Raw genomic sequence first — 26,393 nt, forward strand, 5'->3', positions numbered from 1 at the left:
CCAGACTTCCTTGTATCCTTGCATAAATCATAACAACTGAGTTTTAAATAAATGTGAAAAATATAGTCAGAAATTAACATATCTATGAACAGAGACCAGGATTATTTAAGACCAGTAGTTTTGGTCTAGGCAGGAGCTTCAGACAGAGCAATAAAGTGCAAATGCGGCATTATTACATAACAGACAAGAGAGCCTGAAGAGCTGTCACAGAGTACCACCTACAGGACGCAAACGGAAAAACAGCCTTACCTTTGCTCTGTCAGACCACCCAAAGGACTGCACTGTTACATCTAATCGTTTCATCAACATCCGCCGGCGGCACTCATATTCACATGAAAGAGCATCATTGATTCTTTCCAGTTTTTCCTAAAGAAATTGGAAACAATCATAACCTTTAGACTCATTATGCACAGAAAAGAATTTTGGAAAAAAAAAAAAGAATTTTGAAAATTGTGGTCAATGTTTCCTACTATTCAAAAGATGGTACTTGATGGTCATTTTGATCCCGTAAGACCTAACAGTAAATTGTTTAAATAATAAAGATATTTGATAGAACATTTATGATAGTCAATAGATATCAAACATGCAAATTAACTCAACAGTTGTTAGTTTACCTGATCTTCAATCAAACATGTTAATTTAAGTGAAAGGCCTATTTGCAAAGTAGTCTGGACCAGTAAGGAAAGAAAATAACAACTTCCCATCTTATTGACACTGAGCTACTATACTTTTCAAATTAGAACTATGTTAACATATTAGGCACTGTAAATACTTTTGGTCATTTTTTTTTAATTAATAATCTGAATGAAGAAATGTTAGGACCTACTGCTCTAGAAGATCAATCCATTTTAATTCTCCAATATAAAAAATCTACAAAACGGCACTAAGATCATGGCATCTAGTCCCATCACTTCATGGCAAATAGACGAGCAAACAGTGGCTGACTTTATTTTTTTGGGCTCCAAAATCACTGCAGATGGTGACTTCAGCCATGAAATTAAAAGACGCTTACTCCTTAGAAGGAAAGTTATGACCAACCTGGACAGCATATTAAAAAGCAGAGACATTACTTTGCCAACAAAGGTCTGTCTAGTCAAGGCTATGTTTTTTCCAGTAGTCATGTATGAATGTGAGAGTTGGACTATAAAGAAAGCTGAGAGCCAAATAATTGATGCTTTTGAACTGTGGTGTTGGAGAAGACTCTTGAGAATCCCTTGGACTGCAAGGAGATCCAACCAGTTCATCCTAAAGGAGATCAGTCCTGGGTGTTCATTGGAAGGACTGATGCTGAAGCTGAAACTCCAATACTTTGGCCACCTGATGTGAAGAGCTGACTCATTTGAAAAGACCCTGATGCTGGGAAAGATTGAGGGCAGGAGGAGAAGGAGACAACAGAGGATGAGATGGCTGGATGGCATCACCGACTCAATGGGCATGAGTTTGGGTGGGCTCCAGGAGCTGGTGATGGACAGGGAGGCCTGGCGTGTTGCAGTTCATAGGGTCGCAAAGAGTTGGACACAACTGAGCGACTGAACTGAACTGACAAGACAGCAAGAGATACAGATGTAAAGAACAGACTTTTGGACTATATGGGAAAAGGCGAGGGCAGGATGATTTGAGAGAAAAGCATTGAAACATGTATATTACCACATGTAAAACAGATGACCAACGCCAGTTCGATGCATGAAGCAGGGCACTCAAAGCCAGTATTCTGGGACAACCCAGAGGGATGGGGTGGGGAGGGAATTGGGGAGGGGGTTCAGGATGGGGGGACACATGTGCACCTGTGGCTGATTCATGTCGATGTATGGCAAAAGCCACCACAATATTATTAGCCTCCAATTAAAATAAATAAATGAATTAAAAGCAAATATATATATATACAATTTTTTTAAAAGCATGTAAAAATCTAATGTCCATTCATAAAATTAAGCTATATACATAAAACTAATGAAAAAGGAGGGGGTGGTTTACCGCCTGTTCCAGACTTAAATCAATTTTCAGCAGTGGTTTTCCCACATGATTTTTCTGGACTTTTGAGAGAGTATCTTTCACCTAAAATTAAACATAGAAGATTGTGAAAATGTATATCCCCAATTTAAAACAATCTTATTCATGCCTAAAATGTTGTGAATGCCAGAGAATTAATAAAATGTTAACAAGAAATCATTAAAACATACCTTCACATATTAAGAAAGAATATCACTACAATGCAGAGTCATCCTCAAGGAAGCAAGTTACATTAATCCAAGCTATAGCACACCTTTTCCAGAGTAAGAAATAATGTACATGGACAACTGAAGTAACTACTAAAAGACTTATGAGAATCTAAGTTTTATGTGAAATAAATTCAGATTCTTAGGACAGCACACTCTTACATCCTCACAAAAAAAAAACAAAAAACAAAACTAAAACCTTTGCTGAGTAGGTTGCATGTATGTTGGTCACTCAGTCATGTCTGACTCTCTCCAACCCCATGGACTACAGCCCACAAGGCTCCTCTGTCCATGGGATTCTCCGGCCAAGAATACTGGAGCGGGCTACCGTTCTCTTCTCCAGGGGATCTTCCCGACCCAGGGATCGAACCCTGGTCTCCTGCACTGCAGGCAGATTCTCTACTGTCTGAGCCACCAGGGAAGCCCTGAGTATGTTGTTTTTACTCAGTTAAGTACTTTGTACACATTCCATTGTTCAGCAAGACAATGAAGGAGAGTAAGCCCTCAATTAGTCACCATTATAGCACATTTCATCACTTTTGCAAAGCCACAGATTTGAACTGAAACATTTTTATTTTTGGTGAACAAGATTTAGACATTTGTTTATGCTTTACAATATCAGAAAAGTCATTCAAACAGGATGAAATATATACAGTTGCTTAGTTCATAATATAATAGAGAAAACAGGAACAGGTCACATTTGAGGAGTATGAAACTTAATGTTGGGGGATCTCTTTTCAAAAAGAATTAAAAATTATGAACACAAAATTAGCTTGGAACTTGGTGGTGGTAATGCAAAGTGGCTGTAAATGGTGGGTACATGGCTTCTTTTGAGAATGATGGAAATGTTCTAATTAGATTTTGCAGATGATGTACTCTGTAAACAAAATCCATTGAACTGTATACCTTAAATGGGCATATTTTATGGCACTTCAATTATATCTTTTGGATCAGTATGTGGACACACTGGAAGATTAGGAAGAGTCTAGGAATCTGTCTCAATCTGAAACAGCCCCAGGTATTAGGCAACCCCAGATAATTCTTAATCCAGAGAAACAAATTCTGAAGAGCAATTTATGAATTATAGAACAATATTCTTGAGCTGGGATTCATAGGCTTATTTTTTGGTTTGCCAGTTCTAAAAGAAAACAAAACAAAACTCTTTAATACTGTGTTTTTATCTTAATGATACTAAAATTCTCTTACATTCATTAAGACAAATCTTGTTTTCAGCTCATAAATTATCAGTGCAAAAGAGTACTTTATTCAAGAATATAATTTAAAACAGCAAGTCTAAAAACAGAGTTTTAGTACCTATTCTTGAGGGTGAAAATTTTCTTTTCCTTGAAAAATGAACCCTGTATTATTCTCCTAGAGGACTCCTACAAAACCTAGAAATTAGGCTAGAATTTGGTCTGCAAGAGCAGTATTCTAATTTATGCCTTGACTGGGAATGATGATAGTTTTATAATTGAAAAAAAAATTCAAAAGCTAGAGATATAGTTTTGTTGTTGTTAATTACTTGTTAATTAATTAGTTGTTCTTAGTTGTTCTTAATTACTCCATCAAGGTACTCATTCATTTATTAACTATACAACAAACATTTCCTAAACACTTATCCATCAGAAATTGCAGACTTCTTTGCTCACTGCCAAAGACAATCACATTGAAATTTTATTAACAGCATCCATTAAAAAGAAATTTAGTTTGCTTTTACAGGAATACTCTACTTCTTTCATTATACTGTAATTCAACGTTGTTTAGAAACCAAATCCTTAAATTTGCAGGAAGATTTCTATCAGGGCAAACAGCAAACTTTCACAAAGCCTAGCATTTCCTCATTAAGATCTGATTCCTGAATACTGCTGCTGCTGCTGCTAAGTCGCTTCAGTCATGTCCGACTCTGTGCGACCTCATGGACTGCAGCCCACCAGGCTCCTCCATCCGTGGGATTTTCCAGGCAAGAGTACTGGAGTGGGGTGCCATTGCCTTCTCCCTCCTGAATACTAGTAATAGGCAAATAAGGTCAAAAGCATACTATTTAGTTTTACGTGAAAAATTTAGCTTTACACGAAGATGAGTGTGTCTCTAATTAGAATGTATATCTTGTATTTAAAGGAAACACAGTTGATTCTTGAACAACATGAGTTTGAATTGTGCTGGTTCGCCTGTACGTGAATTTTTTTCACTAAATACAATTACAGTACCATCTGATCTACAGGTGGTTGAATTTACAAATACCAACTGAAGATACAGAGGCCAATTGTGAAGTTGTATTTTAATTACTGACTCCACAGAGGATGAGCACCCCTAACTCACACAGTACTCATTTTCATGAGTATTTTCACCCACAAGACATTTACAGGAGCTCTCCTGGTGGCTTAGAGGTAAATAATTTGCCTGTCAATGCAGGAGGCACAGGTTTGATCCCTGATCCACAAAGATCCCACGCACCCTAGAGCCCATGCTCCACGAGAAGCCGCCACAATGAGAAGGCTGCGTGCCACAGCTGGGGAATAACCCACGCTCTCCAAAACCAAAGAAAAGCCTGCGCAGCAATGAAGACCCAGCACAGCCAAAAATAAATAAATAAAATTTAATAATTTGCTGTTGCTGTTCAGTCGCCAAGCCATGTCTGACTCTGCGACACCATGGACTGCAGCATGCCAGCCTCCCTGTCCCTCACCATCTCTCAGAGTTTACATGTTCGCATTTAATTGAATTTGGGGGAAATAAAAAATAAAACAAATACAATACCTTTGATTCCACTTGGCTTAGCATAAGTGGAATGTCAGAAGTTGTTGACTTGGGAATCCCAAGGGTATCGCAGATAGCCTGAACTTCCTGATAAATTTCACTATTTTTATCTAATTGAGAATTTTTACACTTCTTGTTCTGTAGTATCTGTAAAGCTTGAAGCTCTGTACTTAAAAATACTATAAAAAAAAAGGGGAAAAACAAATAAATGTTAATATGCACAAGAATGCTTTAAAAATCCCACTTGTGGGTATACACGTACATAAGGAGCTGAAGTGAGGATCTCAAAGAGATCTTCACTACCATATTCACTGCTGTATTGTTCATAATAGCCAAGATATGGAAACAACCTAAGTGTCCTTCAACAGATGAATGGATAAAGAAAATGTGGTATATGTATACAATGGAATATTACCCAACTTTAAAAAGAAGGAAATCCAGTCATTTGTGACAACATAGATGAACCTGGAAAATGCAAAGTGAGACAAGCCAGATGCAGAAAGACAAATACTAATGATACCATCTTTATGAGCAATCTAAAACTCCTAACACAGAAAGTAGAATGGTGGTCACCAATCTAGGGAAGAAATAGGATATCTGTTAAATATAAATTTCTGAAGAACTGGAGATCCATTTTATTGAAGTTTCAAAATCAGAGGGATCTTGGCACAGTCCTCATAAGCAAAGTGACATATATTAGTTATGTAAGATGAATAAGTCCTAGAGATCTACTTTACAGCATAACAATACTGTATTATATTCAGTTAACAGTTTTATTGTGTTTACAGTTAACAATACTGTGCTGTATACTTAAAGATTTGCTAAGAGGGTAAATCTTACATTGAGTATTCTTATCACAAAAAGAAATAATAAAGAGGGCAGAAGGAAATTTAAAAAATAATGCCTACTCAGGGTCTAAAGTCTAGTAGGAGGGACCCATCAGTAAAAGAACAACATTAAAATCTTCAAGAATGTATAAAGCTGAAAAATTACTCTCTCTGATATGCAGAGCTCAAGCCAAGGGAGAATGTACAGCTTTAACTGATCTATAAGCAGATAGAGCAATCTGTAAAACTGCCTTTAGGACAGACCACTCCAAATTGTTCACAAGTCCTTTCACAGTCACCATGTCATCCTTTCAACAGTCATCTTTCTAAAAATTACTCAAAAATATTAGATGGAAAAAATAAAACAAAATGGTAACAGACTCTCAAATACTGAGAAGTAAAAGGCAGCGGCCAGAGAAGAGGGGTGTGGAGGTGGGGGTCTAACAAGCAAAGGCACAAACCTCCAGTTAGAAAAGAAATAAGCCTCAGGGATGTAATATACAATATAAAGCATATGGTCAATAATATTGTAATAACTTTATATGGAAACAGATGGTTACTAGACTTACCACAGTGACCATCTCACAATATATGCAAAGGTCAAAACACTATGTGGTACACATGAAACTAATATTTATATGAACTGTATTTCAATTTAAAAACTAGTAAAAAAAAAAAAAAACCCACATCATTTTGGAAAGTAAAAAATTAACTTAAATCATTAGTCTTTTTTAAATTAACTTTCACAACAGTAAAGACAGATACTGGGGGTTCATTTGTTTTCATTTTAGTTAAGTTTATACACACACAATTTAATACAATAGTTTCAACTTCAGTTGAACAGGAAAAGATGCCTGAGAAACTGTTTAAAAGTACAAGTACAAGGGTTCCACCCTTAGAGATTCTGAACCAGAACATCTGAATAATGATTTGGGAATCTAAGTGGTTTTAGACCCAAGGACAGGATTGAGAGCCACATTTAAGGTTTTTCCATGGGAATCTAAGTGGTTTTAGACCCATGGACAGGATTGAGAGCCACATTTAAGGTTTTTCCATGTAATCTACACATGATAGTCTAAGGAATCCATAAAAAGTTAACACCAATATGTATCAAACTTTGCTTATGACAACTATGCCAAGGTCCCTCTGATTTTAAAACTTCATTAAAACAGATCACCGTTCTTCAAAAATTTATATTTTACAGAGAACCATGGCTGAAGTCTGTCTTTGTTCTACAGAAACACGTTGTACATAAGAGTACAAACAAGAGTTCAGTCTAGTATTTAAAATGCTAATCCATGCAGACAGATGGATAATAATACTGTGATAAGTCTTCTTCCCATACAGATTCTCAGATTCCCCACCCTAAAGCAATCACCAATGTTAGTTTCTGGGTATCTTTTAAGGCATATATGTATATATATATTTAGTATACATTTCTACCTTCTATACACTTTTATTTCTATTATAGAAACAAGAGTATACTATACATGTTCTGTGTATTTTTTATCTACCAATATATTCTAGAGATCATTCCATATTTACAAATTTTATCTACTCTCATTCTAAAGGCTCTATCACGGTATCAAGGGTGGGATGACACCACCCTTATGGCAGAAAGTGAAGAAGAACTAAAGAGCCTCTTGAAGAAAGTGAAAAAGTTGGTTTAAAGCTCAACATTCAGAAAACTAAGATCATGGCATCCGGTCCCATCACTTCATGGCAAACAGATGGGGAATCACTGGAAACAGTGGCTGACTTTATTTTTTTGGGCTCCAAAATCACTGCAAATAGTGACTGCAGCCATGAAATTAGGACACTTACTCCTTGGAAGGAAAGTTATGACCAACCTAGACAGCATGTTAAAAAGCAAAGACATTACTTTGCCAACAAAGGTCTGTCTAGTCAAGGCTATGGTTTTTCCAGTAGTCATGTATGGATTTGAGAGTTGGACTACAAAAGAAAGCTGAGAGCCAAATAATTGATGCTTTTGAGCTGTGGTGTTGGAGAAGACTCTTGAGAGTCCCTTGGACTGCAAGGAGATTCAATCAGTCCATCCTAAAGGAAATCAGTCCTGAATATTCACTCGAAGGACTGATGTTGGAGCTGAAGCTATAATACTTTGGCCACCTGATGTGAAGAACTGACTCATTGGAAAAGACCCTGATGCTGTGAAAGATCGAAGGTGGGAGGAGAAGGAGACGACAGAGGATGAGATGGTTGGATAGCATCAGCAACTTGATGGACATGAGTTTGAGTAAACTCTGGGAGTTGGTGATGGACAGGGAGGCCTGGCGTACTGCAGTCCATGGGGTCACAAAGAGCTGGACACGACTGAGCGACTGAACTGAACTGATACGGTATCACTGCAAAGATGCACCATTTCTATTTAACAACTGTAAACAATACCATAATGAACATTCTTTTCATGTATCTTTGTACACTCAGTATGAACTCCTAGTCATTGAATTGCCAATTCAAAAAACAGGTGAATTTTACCTGCGTTACTGAAAATTTGCCTTTCCAAAAGATGGTCCCAATTATTCTCCCATCACATTTCAATACCTGTTAGTAGCATATGAGAATGCTTGCTTACGACTTTTTTTTCCTGGTATTTGCTAGCCTGGTAAGTGAAAAATGATTTCTTGTTTTTGCAACTCTAACTTTGTGCATCTTTAAATGTTCAGAAGCAAATTTTTAAAAACTTTTTTCTATAGGATGCCATTTCATGCCTTATGTACTGTACATATTTTCCCAGTGAGTTTTTAATCTTTATAAAAGCTCTCCACATAGTAAGGAATTTGGCCCTTTTAGTTGTACACACAATGCCAACAATTCTAAGAACATGCCACTTATTAAAGCAGCATGTTTTAAAGGTAGTAAAACTAAAGATGAAATAGATGCTGGTAAGACTGCTAAAAGGTTATAACCTTTCTGGAACAAAATATGGCAATATCTGGACTGAGATTTTTTTTTTTAATAATCTTTTTTCATAATCTTTGTCTAAGTAAAAGCAACCAAAAATATGAACAAAGTAATTAACTTAAAATATAAAAAATCCAAATACCTCTAAATTTGAAATCTATTAAATAAAAATGTCCATAGTATAGAAAGCTATATAGTCAATTTAAATTATTTTTTCAAAAAATACTAACTGATGGGAAAATACATATATTAAATGAAGAAGAGGAAGAGCAAGAATTACACATGTAACATCTCAATCTTATTTAAACATGTGTGTACAAAGGAAAAAGAAGAAAAAGGAAATACACTGAAAAGTTATTCATGACTCTCTCTGGGAAGTGAAATGATAAATTATTTTCTTTACATATTTATCTACTTTGTAAGATTCCTATGATGAGAATATAATTTTCCAACAAGTAACATTAAATTTACTATTTTGTTTCTAAGTATACAGTGGCATTAAGTACATTCACATAGTTGTATAACCATCACCACCATCCATCTCCAGAACTTTCTCATTTTCCTTAACTGAAACTCTGTACTCATTAACACTAATTCTCCCTACACTAACTCTCCATTTCACCCTACCTCTCAAGCATGTATTTTTATAATCAGAAAAAAACTATACCAAACTCTCTTATAGTTCCTCTATATTTTTACTTGGATCAGAAACTGACAGACAGTACTATTATTGCTGAGCTTCTTAAAAGCAAAGGCGAAAGCGGAAACGTGATTTACATAGTTCTCATTGACTAGTATAAAGAGTATGCAAGTTCCTCATGGCCAGTGCTTCTTAGCTTCCTTTTGTCCCAATACACTTTTGGGTTATTGTGCCTTCCCATTTAACAATGGTTCATTAAATCAGTGACTCACACTGAATGGGAGGAATACAAGGAAAGAGTGTGAGAAATGGGGGCACATAATGGTTATTCTCCCCAACACATAAGATAATTCAACTGTCAACATTTTGATCATCACCACTAAACACATAAACATGATTTCTGCTCTAATGAAACCAATATTTTAACACTAGAGCATAAAGGAATAGATCAAGTGCATCTTTTTATAAATGGTACAATCTAAAATAATAGAAATCTTTAATAATAGAAGATGTTAGAGAAATTCTTTCAAGAGATCAGTTTGTAGAACATTCAAAATAGCATGAAATTAAACTAACTAAATTAAAAAAAAATTTAAGGGGCCCAATATAAACAAATGCATTTGTTATTTTAGGTAATTGTTTAGATATAGGGTAATCTGTACTCCAAATTCATCCCTGATGAAAAACAGGCTACATGCACTAGAATTCAAGTGGCACAAGGGCACAATTTTCTTTTAAACTGATATATCCCTAATGCTTAGAGCAGTTTCTAATACAGTAAAAAGTGATCAATAAATTTTCTGAACTATCTTTAAGTGCCTATCATCTAATAATTTGCTTAGCAGCCTAATTTCAGAGAGTTTTAACATTAAACAGGACTTTGGAGATCACCACTTTAGCCAGTTAGTCATAAATGTCAAGGGATGAATTAGGTGAAGGAAAAACTGCTAAAGTACTAGTCATAAACACAGAGCAATCTATACTGGCCAAATAAATTACAAGTGTTATGGAAATCTCAGAGAGTACATTAGTAGAATTTATCCTACATTTATACAAATATCTGAGTCAGTTTCACATTTTAAGCCAAGTATTAAAATCTTTCTAATACACAAAATGTCTAATGCTTCATTAATTAAAGTTCATAAATGTTGACTTGAAAATAACACAAACCAGATCAAACACAGGCATTTAAACTGTTCAGAGAAATATAACTTACATAGTAGTTTCAAACAGTCATCCTTCTTTTTTAAGCGGTCTTTAATATCTCCAGAGATGAGTACAGAATATGGACATGCCATTTCTTTTAAAAAGCCACTTATTTCAAGCTGGAAGCTTTCTAGATCATCTCTCCCTTTAAAAAAGAAGAGGCATAAAACATTTACTAAGTATTTACCATATAATCTGATACTATCAAATCTACTAGCTGATTTTAATTTCATATCAATTCTAAATTTTCACTTTGACATTAAATCCTTAAATGTGTGACCAAAAGTAACATATTAGGTAAAGCTTAGGTTAAAGTAACCAAAACATTATTTCTACATATAGAAATGTAGAAATTCAAGAACATAAGTATCTATTCATGAAATTCTAAATCTTTTTATATTTAAATCTCTGATAAATATCTTCCAAAGGGCTTTCCATAAAAGCAGATAAAATGGAAATATTTTATGTTAGTAACTGAAATATTACAGCATTATTATGGCTATAGTTATTAATTGGCTTCAGAGCAAATGATCCATTTCTATCGTATTTCTATGGATTCAGATAATAAATGCAATCATCTAATTAAACTTCAGCACTTATCCTTCTTTCATAATCGAATTATGTGGGAACTTGTGTCGTAAGTTCTGAATTCAGCTTATTTTACTTTACTTCAGGTGAATTCTATTAGATTTGGCAAGAAAAAAAAAACAATTTTAAAAGTAAGAATAGCATCAGAAGGGAATGCTACTTTATCTTCTAGCAAATGCCCAACAAATTTTTATCTTCTACCAAAGACCCACAAGAATTCCAGCTACCAACAGTAATGAATTAAACAAAACTTATAAACTAGCAGAGAAATTTTTTACAGATGTATTCCTATGTGAATCCATGTCCTGAGTTATAGGTTTGGTAACATAAATTAGGGATTACATATACTTTAGGGGAAAAAAAAAAAAACCTTAATTCCAAAAAAGCAGCATTCAAAAACTAAACTTTTTAATAACCAAATTCAATACTAAGTTCAAGACAGCAGATAAACAATAATTATTTATAATTTTGTATAAATTTAAGAAATAATTTTGGGTCAATCAGTATAAAATTAAAAGATACTTAAAATCACATACTGAAGTTCTTTTTTTTTTTTTTGAAGTTGTTTTAATGACTTTTCTTTGTACAGTGAGCACATTAAAGATAAAACTGCAAATCATAACCTATCATTTCATTTTACTAGTAAACAGAAAAGTAAACAAAACTAATGGCAATACCAGCTGAAGTGATACTTTCTTCCAAGTTGCACAGTGATTTTATTTGAGAGCTTAACCAAACACAGAGCTCTGAAAATTCAGGTGAAGACAGTCCACTCTCTGCTGCCTTTGTAAGTGCTTGCTCTTCCAACAGTGGTCCCTTATACCTAAAAAGGAAAATATAAAAGATTAAAACAATAAGGAAAACCCTAATATATGTAATACTTTTTAATCAAAGTCTGTTGCCTGTCTTTGTAAATAAAATATTATTGGAACACAGACAATAAATGTATCCATGTATCTGACTGTTTCCCTACATTTGTGACAGAGAAATCATGGCCAGCAAAACCTAAAATTTTTACTATCTGGTCTGTTATAAAAATAGTTTGCTGATTTCTGCTCTACATAATTAACATTTGATTTTTTTGTTTTAAAGTTTTTTAGTAAAATTATCAACCTATTTTAAGATAAATATTACATATAACAAAGTCAAACAATAATAACTATATTAAGTTACAGGAATAAGAAAAAAGTAACACAGTTAAAGGAGAATGGATGCAAATTTTAAATTTAAAAATTTAAAGCCGAAAAAGATGTATAAAATTATTTTACTCTTAACCATTTCTTTTATAAGTTTATATTTTTAAACACTGCTACAAAGTGTATCTGAATAGAACCTTAAATTTTCAAACCACTTTGACATATTATCTAAATTGAATTTGATATCAGTTTTCCTTTATTGTTCTTAGTGTATCTGAGCTTTTTCCCCCACATTACAAACTTGTAAGTTTCAGCACATATGCTGGGTTTTAACCCACTGCAGTTATTTTTCATTTGATTCTCAAACTGTCCTATCTCTGATTAGTGGGAGCCCATTCATGTTAGTCAATGAGTTCTCTGACTAGTTCCCAGAATTCTTTGAATATTTTTCTTGCTTTCTATGACAATATGTTCTTGCCTTCTACCTGCAACCAGCCATTTCTCCAAAGAAGCCCTGATTCTCTTCAATGGTATTTATTTTGAGTACATAATCTGGCAGTAAAGATTAGTCACAGCAACTGTACCTTTTTAAGAGAAATTACATCGGGAGTTCACACTGCTGTCTTCAATTCAGATTTAGAATTATAGAGTTTTTACCTATTTTGCTTTACATTTTAATCTATTTTTCTCTTACAATGAAAATTCTGGTTTCTTATGACATTTGTAGAATCCTAGTATGGCAACCCACTCCAGTACTGTTGCCTGAAAAATGCTATGGACAAAGGAGCTGGTGGACTACAGTTCATGAGGGTCTCAAAGAGTCGGACACAACTCAGTGACTAAACAACAACAAATATAAAAATAAATTACATAGTTTCAGAATAGAAAAAACAGTATTACTAATAAAATTACTGAAAACAATTTATATTCTTATTTCTAGAATCCATTCCAGTAAGGATGTATAGAAAAACAATTTCTTTCCATGTGATTAAATCCTACACAATATATTGAAACATTTTTTTTATTTCATTCTAGGTTTGCTTTATCATTATGTAAAACATTTTTATGGTTTCAATGTCAAAAACAACACATGGTACATTCAGACAAATCTAGCTTGTAATCTTAATGCTGTTCCCTCTGCTCTGGTTCCCCCCTTCCTCACAGGAAACCATATGTATTAATTTGGGGGTGTCAAACCATGTTTTTAAATACATATACACACGCACACATGCACACACACACACACATACACACACGTGAGTGCTTAGTCATTCAGTTTTATCTTACTCTTTGCTACCCCTTGGGCTGTAACCCACCAGGCTCTTCTGTCCATGGGATTTCCAGACAAGAATGCTGGAGACGGTAACCACTTCCTTCTCCAGGGGACCTTCCCAACTCAGGGATCAAAGCCACATCTCCTGCAGATCCTGCATTGGCAGGTGGATTCTCTACCACTACGCCACCTGGGAAGTCCATACATGCGCGCGCACACACAAATGTGAACTTGTTTAGATAAAAGGCAGCCTACTATCTAGGTTTTATTCCTTTTTTTAACATATATAGATAGATAGATATGTGTGTGCACGTATATATTAGAAATCAGAAATATTATTCAATCATATTTATGGTTGTATAGTACTCCACTGTCTGCATGTACCATATTTTATTTGCTGTCCCCCCACTGAAGGATTGTTTTTTTTGTAGTGCTCTGCTATTATCAAAATTAGGCAAAGAAAAGAAATTGGGCAAATTTTTGTCAGTGTATATATGGGATAGATTCCTAGAGGTGCAATTGTTAGATCAAAGGGTAAATGGATATGGAACTTTGCTGGATACTATAAAGTTTTCCTATATAAGGATTATACAATTAAAATACAAAAGTATCCATTACCCATAACTCACCAAAGTTGCCAAACATTTGGATTTTTGACCATATGGTTATCTCAATATAGTTTTAATTTACATTTCTCTTATGGCAAGACTGTACCCTTTTCATACATTTAAAGGCCATTTGCATTTCTTTTTCTCTAAATTCTCTGGTCATATCTTAGGAAGGGTTTTTTTAAGTCCCCATTTTGCAGATAAGAAAGCAGGGCTTAATGAGATTAGCATATCTGCCTTATGCAGCAGGCCAGAGGAATATTACAATCATCCACTCTTTACAGTAATGCTTTTAAGTTAATATCATGTTAATTCTGGCTTCCCAGGTGGAGCTAGTGGTAAAGAACCTGCCTGCCAAGGAAGCAGACCTAAGAGACGTGGGTTTACTCCCTGGGTCGGAAAGATCCTCTGGAGAAGGAAATGGCAACCCACTCCAGTATTCTTGCCTGCAGGATCCCATGGACAGAGGAGCCTGGCGGGCTACAATCCATGGGACTGCAAAGTCAGACACAACTGAGCAACTAACATTTTACTACAGAAGGTAATATCAGAAGATAAACAAGTGATGACATTGTTTCAAAACCAGATTTGACCCAAAATGCTCCAGGTGAACTCAAACTTCTGTCCACACTAATAAGGAAACAAAATAAAGAACCTGGCCAGGTAATGCAGTCAGCTAGGACTAGACCAGCTCTGTTCCTCTAACCAAGACTGGTTCCCCTGGTATTATCTTTCTACCGTGACTTACAGAGCCTCTCATTCAGATTTCATAGTAAACATCTTGTTTCTCCCTACTTGCTTTCATTTCTGCAATGAAGCAACAATCATGAGCTCTCAAAAAAAATTTAACTATATTATTGGTGATGTTATTTTTACTGAAATGCCAGTTGTAAAATTCAACAAAAATTTACTAAATCACCAAAAATACTAAATCTTGACTACACAATCCTTAATGCCTCAGCTCATCAAAACAGACAAAAGGAAAAAAGGAAAATAAATGCATGTAACATGAATAGTTAACAACAATCATAATCATAATAGCAACGAACATTTATAAACTAATCTTAGGCCAGTGCTACGTGCTGTATGTATATTAACACATTTAATTATAATATCCTATAAGAGACGTATTATCATGCCCAGTTTGTTCTATCAATTGTTCAATTAGGAAAGTGCCACTCTAATTCCAAACACTTGAGACAACTCCCCTAGGCCTCAACTCCCCCAGGGCCATACACAGTGGAACCATAGTTGCTGATCTGACACTGCTTTAAGCTGGGTGAACCAAATTCAGTCCAGTAGGGCCACTGGCAGATCTTCAAAAGGACATAGTGAAGGTCTACTTTCTTTTTTCTATTTTCATAAGCCAATATATAAAATATGAGACCCTTTTTCCCCTCGTCATTTACTCACCCTACTGGCTTGTCTCTGATTCAGCCCTCCACTTCTTCCTACTTCCCAAACTCTTCCCCTATGTTCCATCCATAAACAACAACTCTCCTATTCTGTAAGTGTCTTCTCAGAAACTCTCACTACTCTGAGCCCTGGGTATTTCTCTCATAAGTGCCCAAAGGTCAAACAGTGGGGTTTTTGTTCTCCTTGCTTCCCAATACAGCATTCATATCACTCACTGCTCCTATTATCTTTTTTTAAATTGAGAAGTTGTTTTACAATGTTGTGTTAGTTTTAGATGTACCACAAAGTGATTCAGCTATATGTACAAACATATCTTTCTATTCAGATTCTTTTCCCATAGATTTTTATAAGATACTGAGTCTAGTTACCTGTGCTATACAGTAGGTCCCTGTTTATTTTATGTATATAATTCCTAATTTACCCCTCCCCCCAACATCCTCCCCCTCTGGCAACCATACGTTTGTTTTCTACATCCTGTGGGTCTATTTCTGTTTTGTATGAAAGTTCATTTTTGTATCACTTATATGATTGCACATATAAGCAATACTGTATATTTATCGTTGACTGGCTTATTTCACTTAATTTCTACATCCATCCATGTTGTGTAATGGCATTATTTCAGTCTTTTATGGCTGAGTAATATTCCACTGTATAAATACACCACGTTTATCCATTTCCTCTGTCAATGGACATTAAGGTTGCTTCCCTATCATGGCTATTATAAATAGAGCTGCAATGAACACTACAATGCATATATCTTTTCAAATTATGGTTTTCTCCAGATGTACGCCCAGGAGTGGGAATACAGGATCATATGGAAGTTCTATTTTTTGTTTTTTAAGGAACCTCCACACTGTTCTCCATAATGGTTTTAACAATTTACATTCCCACCAACAGTATAGGAGGGTTCCCTTTTCTCCACATCCTCTCCAGCATTTATTACTTGTAGAAGTTTTCAAGATGGCCATTCTGACCAGTGTGAGGTGACACTTCATTGTAGCTTTTACATTTCTCCAATAATTAACAACGTTGAGCATTTTTTCATGTACTTTTTGGTCATGTGTATGTCTTCTCTGGAGAAATGTCTACTTAGATCTTCTGCCTGTTTTCTGATTGACTCCATTTTCTCATGAATATCTCCTGCTCTCTCTAGGCTCAGGCCTGTCAGATGTGCCACCCTCTTTCTCTCATGGTTTTCACTGATCAATCTCTTGGACACTCGTCAACATTCCCTGTGCTCAGTTTCCTCTCCATTCCTATTTTTTTCAATGATACTGAGTGTCTTCAAAACCCGTATCTATACCCTTTCCAATACCCTGAGTTCTCAGCCTCTTTGCCACTACACATAAGTAAGCCACACCATCACTTGGAACTAAATCACATCTGAAATCACTAATCTGAACAAATCACTCCCTGACCACGGCCTACTTATTCTACCTTCCAACTTGCCCTTTTGACCACACTTGATACCATCTGTACCTGTTTCTATGCTTCTTCTGTATTCTCTGTATTTACTAGCTCCTGGCTGTCTTCACTTTCTTCCTTGTCCAACTGAGATTCCAAAGTGTATCATTTTATTTTATTGCTCAATAAATACTTATCAACGAATCATCAATATCATCATCTCCTTCAGCTCTAATATCTAATCCAATCAATCACTAAGACCAGTAATGTGTGCAGGTGCAGACTCTTTGCAACTCCAAAGATTGTAGCCTGCCTGGCTCCTCTGTCCATGAAACTTTCCAGGCAAGAATAACTGGAATAGGTTGCCATTTCCTACTTCAAGGGATCTTCCCGACCCAGGGATCAAACCTGCGTTTCCAGCATTCAGGCAGATTCTTTACCACGGTGCCACCTGGGAAGCCCAAGACCAGTAATGTACATCTTTCTATATGCACTGCCACTAAGCAACCATCACTTCTTGCCTAGACTACTAAAAAATTCTCCAATCTATTCTCTACCATGCTGACAGAACTAACTTTTTAAACTAGACATCTAAACACTCCCCTTTTTAAATTCATTAATCATGTTGCACTTCTGTTATGACAAAAATCCACAACATGGCCTAAAAGGTGCTGCAAGCCCTGTTCCTCACCTAAATCTCATCAATCCAGTATTCAACACTGCTCCTTGCTCTCTGCCCTGGAGCTGTATCAACCTACTTCAAAGTTCCCTTTTTTGTCTCTCAACTGCCTGGCCCTATGCCTACCTCTGTGCATTCTGTGACTTGAACCTTTCTTCATTCATCTACCCATTCATTCAACCGCTATTTATTGTACCAGACCTGACTGTAAGATGTTCTGAGGAACAAAACAGGTAAAGAACCTGTTCTCCTGGAGCTGATTTGTGTGTGTGTATTAGCGGGTGGAGAGGGTGGGTGTTCAAGAGAAAATAACAAATGTGCAGGACAAGATAATCTGGAATAGGGATAAGGGATGTGAAGAAAAACAGGATTATGGCTGAGGAAGAACCTATCTTGCACGTATTTATTCCCATGCCTTTAAGTATTAACATCATTCCAGGAGCTTTCACAGCACTCACCACTCTGAATTGCAAGCACCAGTAGACTATACATTCCACGACTAGTTAAGCTACTAGTAACCTGAAAACTCTTTTTCCTTGGCCTAGCACATAAAATACACATTAGTGAATACAGGTTAACATCAAATTAATATGTTGTTAATGAATGGAAGAAACGGTTAATGAATGGATTCACACTGAATTAAAACTTCTTCTCTGGTCAAGGAAGGAGGAGTGATTTGCCCCGGAGACAACAACTACACTCTGGACTTGCAGAGCCTCACAAAATTACCCCCCGCGGGGCTGCAACACTTTCTCCCAAAGGAGTGCTGCCAGGCGGGCCCCTCCGCGCCTTCGCCGTGGGTCCTCGTTGCTGAGTTTCGAAACAACGAGCTCGGGAAAGGGGGCCACGCGCCCTAGCTTTTCAGGCCTGCTCCACCCCCCAAACGGATTTCTCTCCCACCTCCCTCTTAACTCCGTCGGCGCCGGAGGCAGCGAGGCAGGGAAGGAGGCCTGCACCGAGTCGCAAGAGCCCAGCCGGAGGCCCACATGAGGGAGACTGCGGCAGCCATGGGGAGAGACAGCTTACGTTTTCCGGGGAAAGGCGATCCCAGGACTACTCACCCCAGGGCCTCCAGTGTGTCCAGCACGTCCCCCTCCATCGTAGGTTCGGGACCCGGATCCGGCCCTCTCATGGTCCTTCGGCCCGAGGCTGTTCCGTTCTCTAAGGAACCCGCCGGAAACCGGCGTCCGCGGTGCCAAGGTTCCGCCGGATCTCAACCTGAACTGCCTAGGCGGGGTATAGGAATGTTCCTGACCTGCAGGCAATTGGCTGTTCTGCCTAAAACGACTTTATATACACAAACTATAATAGCTTTTTAAAATGATATCAACAACAAATAGTAGTAATAAAAAGGCTTGAGTTTTGTTTTATCGAACATCGTTATTCTACCCAAGTTGTTTTTGACGGATCAGATTCCTGCCCTCTTTTTATAACATCCTGAAATAAAATATTACCTTGAGCTAAAATTGTACGGAATATCATGTGCCTACGCAAATAATTTTTAAGTCAAATACACAATAAAGCTCCAACTTTAAAGAAGAAATAAAGACAAGGCGATGTATAACAAAGTGTTGTTTCATTATGTAACATAGACCAAAGAAATGATCAGATGCTTGCATCTATCTGTAGAATCCTCTTCAACACATGCAGATTATGTGTTGCACTGCTGAAAAAATATAGGTGAGTGTGACACTTCCTTGGTGGTCCAGTGACTAAGACTCCCTGCCCTCAATGCAGGGAGCCCAGGTTCAATCCCTGGTCAGGGAACTAGAGCCCATAGGTCACAACTAAAAAACAAACAACAGTATTCCCTCTGTATACTATTTATGGACAATTCAGTGTCTATCTAAACTATACAAAAATATTTTAAGGCTCATAAGAGAGAGTCCGCATAGATCATAAAATCATTAACAGCTGTATCTCCCAAATAAATATCCAAATAAACATGTAACAATTTATCCTTTTAAAGGACTGTCCCAAGCCTTACAGAATGGTATAACATCCTTGGCCCTAGTCCACTGAAGTCAGTTATGTTCTCACCTACTTAATCATTGTTACTAATAAAGAACTTGCCAATAAATTTGTAAAACTCAGGGAGAAGTTTACCCATAAATTTGAATAACTTTCAATAATGACTTCCTCTGTGACAACCTGGAGGGGTGCGATGGGGTGAAAGGTGGGAGGGAGGCTCAATAGGAAGGAGACATATGTACACCTATGGTTGATCCATGTTGATGTATGGCAGAAACCAACACAGTATTATAATTATTCTTCAATTAAAAATTTAAAAAAATGATGACTCCTCTACCATATACCCAGGCTTAAGTATAAAATTATTTGCAGGTTAGTGGTTAAGAATCTGCCTTCCAATGCAGGGGAAGCAGTTTGATCCCTGCTCAGGAACTAAGATCCCACACGCCACCCAGTAATAAGTCCACACAACTATTGAGCCTCAGCGCCTGAAGAGAAGCCTTGTGCCACAACCAAGACCACTGAGCGTGCTCTGTAGCGTCTGACTCTTTGCAACCCTATGGACTGTAGCCCACCAGGCTCCTCTGTCCATGGAACTTTCCAGGCAAGAATACTGCAGTGGGCTGCCATTTCCTTCTGCAAGTGATCTTCCTGACCCAAGAATCAAACTCACGTCTCCTGCATTGCAGGAGGATTCTTTACTGCTGAACCACTAGGGAAGTCAATGGAGACGAGATACAGTCATAAATAAATACTTTTAAAAAAAAAAAGACTGAAATCATAAAAAGTATGTTCTCTTATGTTAGAATTAAACAGTGAATCAATAAAAAAAAGAAAATTTTTAAAAATCCCCAAACATTTAATGCTCAGAATTTAAGCAATGCACTACTTCTGAATAATCAGATTAAACTAGGAATTAAACTAGAAAAAAAATGGATATGAGAAAATATTTTTGAACTGAATAACCATAAAAATACCATGTGAAGGATGCAGATAGACCCATACTTAAAAGAAAATATATAACATTAAATGTACATATTAGAAGATTTTTCAATTTCAAAAGATTGAAAATTATCTAAGCATCAATTGCAAGGTGAAAAGCAAAACAATTATATCCAAAGAAACAGAGAGAAAATACAGTAAAGAAATTAAGATAAATTTGAGTCTTTTTGCAGACAAATAGTATTGACAAACCTTTAGCCAAGCTGATCAGGAAAAAATAAATAAGTACAAAAGAAGAAGCAACAAACAACCATTATTAGTAATGAAAAAGAGGACACAGGTACTTTGTCATCAGATATTAGACAGTTAATAAAAGGATGTTATGAATCATTTCATGCCAATAAATTTGAAACTTTAAAGTTGATAAATTCCTTGAGAAACACCATTTAACAAAAATGATACAAGGAAATTTTTTTAAATGAATAGTTTATATCGAGTAAAGAATGACAAATTAAAAACCACCAACAAAAAATGCTCCAAGCCCAAAGTGTTTTCCTGATTTTTCCAAATACTTAAAAAAGAAATAACACCAATCTTATATAAATTTTTCCAGAGACTAGAAAAACATGGAGTATTTTGCAATGCTTTTTATGAGGACAACATTATCTTTTAAAAAATCAATAAGAACATTATTAAAAAGAATTTATAGACCAGTTCCTCTCATGAAAAGATCGCTGCACTTACACAGTCACTTGAGTACGACAAAGTCACCAATGTAGTTCAGGTTTCTTCAATACACGGTGCTGGATCAATGGGATATCCAAATCATGACCTCTACCTCATGCTATTATCAACACAAATAATCAATAAACAATCTATTTTAAGGAATGGAAGAGCGTTTATTCAAGCCAAGCTGAGGCCCATAGCCTGGGAAACACAGATTCAAGAAGCACTTGAATTGTGTTCACATCTGACTACCACAAAAAAGGGGGAGGCTTATATAGGTAAAAACCACAAAGTTATAGAAGTTGTTTGTCAAGAAGTAGGATTGGAGTCAGCAAGAAGTAAGAATGTTTGTTCAGCAAGGTTAGTTGGTATCCAAAATAGCTGTACAGTTTCAGGGAAAGACTTGGAGACCAGAAGGTTGCAGCTGGCAGCTGCTGGCAGGTACTGTTTTGAAAATGGCTGCTGGTATCCTTGACTGTGACACAGCTCAGAAAATTCAAGTTCTCAGTGATGCAGGAACATGTCTGAAAACACATCCACAATGGCCACCAAGCTCCATTTTGGATGACAAAACCCCAGGTACCCCATTTAATTTTTAATTGATCTTAAATATGTTATCATTGAATTCTTTCCTTTGGAAAGCACTGATGATCAATTTTATTCTTGTTAGGTCCTTTCACTGCCAAAATAGCTAATAACCTGCTCCAGATCCATTGAGTTCCTTAGGGCTGGGGTGGGTTTGGCCCAGGAAATTTGCATTGCGAGGAGGAGGAACAAGAAGAGTACATTCCAGGCTGGGGTCACATTTGAGCGCCCAGAGACCTCAGGGATATGGTCTCCAGCGGGTTACGTTTTGATCAGCATCAGAGTTAGTTGATCCCTCGGGGATGTAATTGAAACCACACACCTCATCTTGGGACTCGAGCACACTCATACTTCAGATGACTTGAACCCACAATCTCGCAGCTGAAATCACACAGCTGGTCCTCAGGACTTAATAAAGCTCAGGGTTTTTGTGTTACACCACAGAAGGAATTCCGTGAGAGCCAAAATTCTAGACAAGGAGTAGACTTACTAATACAGGACACTTGTGAAGGATACCAATGGGCAGGCAAGGCTGCTTTAAGTGGGAAAGCAGGCATATTTAGAGAGATACATATTCCACAGACAGAGCAACGTCTCTCTCAAAAGGTGACAGTGGCCCTAGGAGACACCACACTCTGTATATGGAGTGTGGCCACCTCAGAAAGCAAGAAGCCCCAAGGTGTGGAGGGTGGTTAGTTTTTAATGGGGTGAGTAATTTCATAGGCTGATAAGTGGGAGGATTGTTCCAACTATTTTGAGGAAGGAGTGGAAATTTCCAGGAATTTGGCCACCACTCACTTCTTGGTCTTTTATGGTCAGCCTCAGAACGGTCATGGTGCCTGTGATATATCATTTAGCTAATACATTACAGTGAGTGTATGAGGAGGCTCAAGGTCTACAGAAGTCGATTCTTCTGCCATCTTGGACCTAATTGGTTTTAACCAGTTTTTGTCATATTCACAATAGTTGTGTCCTTCTCTTAATAGTTTTGCCCTACCCTGTTCTCTTGTCTCATTCCCTCTTCAGAGGTTTTACTCCCATAATTGTATGGGAAACAGAGAGGTGACAGACAGTGTCTCCTATAGCTGCTTCAAGGCTAAGCAGGGCATTGACCCTGTCTATCAGAGAGTAAAAACCTCTGGATACCTCTTTACAGGCCCCAGGAACAGAACAGCTCCTTGTGTTAAGTCCCTATGGGCTGGAATCCTTGCTTAACCATCCTTTTTATGCAGAACTGTTGTAACTGCTTCTATAGTCTTCCTATGAGTTGTTTTGAAGATGAAGCACTTTTGCAACAGCATCAGAATACAATATAACTGTCCATAAATTACCAGACTTAAAAGGCATGGTTAAACATCTGGTTACAATATAATCAATAAAGAAACTTGGCTACAATAACCAGAATTACAATTGATTACATTTAACACAGTCTGGGCTTGGGAAAGTAATTTATAATATTTGTTTATACAGGCTTCTCGGCCTGAATTTTCTATCTCTGGAGATAGTGTCCTTCTACTTCCAGATGTGGGGGTGTACCTTTCACATGGCAGATTTATTTCCTGCTTTTAGGGAGACAGAAAGGAGGATGAGAGTGGCCTGCTTGCATTGGCTGTTTCTTAAGTAATTTTAATTCAAAATAATCAATACGCCATTGAGGCATATTTTGGGGTAGCCTACTTATGGGCTTCCCTTGTGGCTCAGCTGGTAAAGAATCCACCTACAGTGTGGGAGAGACCTGGGTTTGACCCCTGGATTGGAAAGATCCCCTGGAGAAGGGAAAGGCTACCCACTCCAGTATTCTGCCCTGGAGAATTCCATGGACAATCTATGGGGTCCCAAAAAGTTGGACACGACTGAGTGACTTTCAGTTTCACTTAGGTCCACAATAGCACCATTTTCTAAAACATCTCTAAAAGTTTCACATATTAAAAGCTGAGCTGGTAACTGTGAAGAACCAGTGGTTTAGGAGAGTCCTCCATTTGTCTGAACCAGTTTTTAGTTCTGAGAACAGGTCAGTTTAGTTAAATAGTCATATCTCATTTTCTAGAGGAGGAAATGGCAACACACTCCCACACTGCAGTATTCTTGCCTGGAAAATCTCACTGACAGAGGAGCCTGGTAGTCCAAAGGGTCGTAAAAAGTCTGACATGACTGAACAACTAAGGACTACATCTCACTTTAGGAGGTGATGAATGTACTGGGCTCCCAGAACTAGGACCATGGTGCAAACAATCAGGTATTTAATAAGAGGCACTTTCATGAAAATAAAAGAAAAACAAAAGTTCATGACTGGAGCAACTTATAAACCGGTTTCTGGGTCCAAGAAACAGTCAATTAAAATTTCTAGATGTCAGAGTGAAAGCTTCCTTTGCAGTTTGAAATGCCTCTAATGATGTCATCAGGTGTTCAAGTAAACTTTCTGAAGTGGCCCATGAGAACTGTTTAAATATGAGCTGTGGCAAGGTCTCTGAAGTTTATATCAAGTCATTTAGCTTCAGGAAAAGGGCTTAGTTTGGGAGTTCCAAATTCTGGAGAAATCAGATAGGGAGAAAAAGAAAAATATTTCAATTCTGCTTACAAGATTTTAATTTACTAAATTGTTTGAAGTTTTAAAATTTTTTCCTTGTATCTGTGAAACAAATTGTTAAAAATCAGTAATATTAAAAAAAATCAGTAATATTTTAGACAAAATCATAAAAAATTATTTATCAGTTCATTCAATCTCATGTAATTCTTGTGCTTGAGTGCAGTTTTTCTATTAGTTCCACTGGCCTTGTCTGATGATTGAGGGTGATAAGAACAGTGGTAATTTCAAGAAGTTTGCAAGATTTTTGTTAAAGCTTTCATGATTTGCTTGGTGAAGTGGAAGCTATGATCACTGGACATAGTGAAAGGTATACCAAGTGGAAAATACATTTTTTTTTTAAAGTTTCTTTGGCATCAACATATATGTACCTAATATGGGAGAAATCAATTTATAAAATAAATATTAAATACATAAAGGGAGAAACTGATGGGAATATAGCAGGAGACTAACACACCACTGGATAGATCTTCTAGAGAGAAAATCAATATGGCAATACAGATCCTAAATTATACAATAGAACAGTTTGATTTAGTTGACATTTTCGGGATATTACACCACCCCCCCCCCAAAAAAAAAAACCCATAATACACATTCTTTCAAGTGTACATGGAATATTCCCTAGGATTGACCCCATACTAGGGTGCAAAACTAACCTCAAAAAATGTAAGAGGATAGAAATTATTTCAAACATTTTCTCTGGCCACAATGGCATGAAACTAGGAATCAATCACAGGAAAAGAAATGAGAAAAAAATCCAATTACATAGAGCCTAAACAAAATGCTACTAAAAGACCAATGGGTCAACAAGGACATCAAAAAGGAAATTTAAAAATTCCTTGAGATAAATGACAATGAAAACACAACCATAGAAAATCTATGGGATGTATCACAAGAAGTTCTTAGAATTAGAACTTAGAAGTTCATAGCAAGATAGGCCTTCCTCAAAAAGTAAAAATAAAAAACTTAACATACATCCTAAAAGAATTAGAAAAAAGAATAACAAAACTAAAGTCAGAAGAAGGAAATAAAAATTAATAAAGATCAGGGAGGAAATAAATCAAAATTAAAAAACAATAGAAAACAAAAATCAATAAAACTAAGAGCTGACTCTTTGAAAGGGTAAGCAAGATTGACAAACCTCTGGCCAGGCTCAGCAAGAAGGAAACAGAACTCAAATAAATAAAATAAAATATGAAAAAGGATAAATCTCAACTGATACCACAGAAATCAAAACATTAAAAAGCCATAGGAGAATATGATTAACTGACAATATGCCAAAACATGCCATCAAATTTGATAAAAATAGAAGAAATAGACAACTTTCTAAAAACATACAACCCACCAAAATTAAATCAAGAAAAATAGATAATTTGAATAGACCAATTACTAAAAGTGAAACCTATGACTTAAAAGAAAAACTCCCTACAAACAGAAGTCTGGAACCAGATAGCTTCATGGTGAATTTTACCAAACATACAAAAAAGAAACCTAGACTCATCCTTTTCAAACTCTTCCAAAAGATTAAAGAGGAGAGAATATTCCCAAAGACATTCTATGAAGCCACCAACAGCCTGATACCAAAACCAGGCAAAGATATTGCCAAATAAAAAATTATGGGCCTATATCTTTGATGAATATAGATGCAAAAACTCTCAACAAAATATTAGTAAACCAAATCCAACAACACATTAAAAAAATCATACACCATGACCAAGTAAGATTCATCCCAAGTTCACGAGGACGGCTCAACATAGACAAATCAGTCAATGTAACACACCACAGCAACAAAAGTCAAAAACACAATGTCATCTTAGAAGATGCAGAAAAAGCATTCGACAAAATTCAACATCCATTCATGATAAAGACTCTTACCAAAGTGGGTGTAGAGGGAACATATCTTAACATAT

The 26,393-nt window shown here is 36.5% G+C and overlaps 1 protein-coding gene across 1 annotated transcript in view; it reads right to left on the reverse strand.

The window, feature by feature from the left end:
- Positions 1-18,890, reverse strand: part of FAM98B (family with sequence similarity 98 member B) — a 30,190-nt gene extending 11,300 nt beyond the window's left edge. Inside the window, exons 1-6 of the mRNA XM_043920705.1 lie at positions 18,737-18,890; positions 11,837-11,982; positions 10,582-10,716; positions 4,974-5,152; positions 1,975-2,055; positions 250-366 (exon numbers count right to left, since the gene is read on the reverse strand). Of these exons, the coding sequence (XP_043776640.1) occupies positions 250-366; positions 1,975-2,055; positions 4,974-5,152; positions 10,582-10,716; positions 11,837-11,982; positions 18,737-18,807 (729 nt within the window). The 5' untranslated portion in view covers positions 18,808-18,890. The remainder of the gene's footprint in view (positions 1-249; positions 367-1,974; positions 2,056-4,973; positions 5,153-10,581; positions 10,717-11,836; positions 11,983-18,736) is intronic.
- Positions 18,891-26,393: the final 7,503 nt, after the last annotated feature.

Source organism: Cervus elaphus, chromosome 12, assembly GCF_910594005.1.
Source record: "Cervus elaphus chromosome 12, mCerEla1.1, whole genome shotgun sequence".
Classification (NCBI taxonomy): Eukaryota; Metazoa; Chordata; class Mammalia; order Artiodactyla; family Cervidae; genus Cervus; species Cervus elaphus.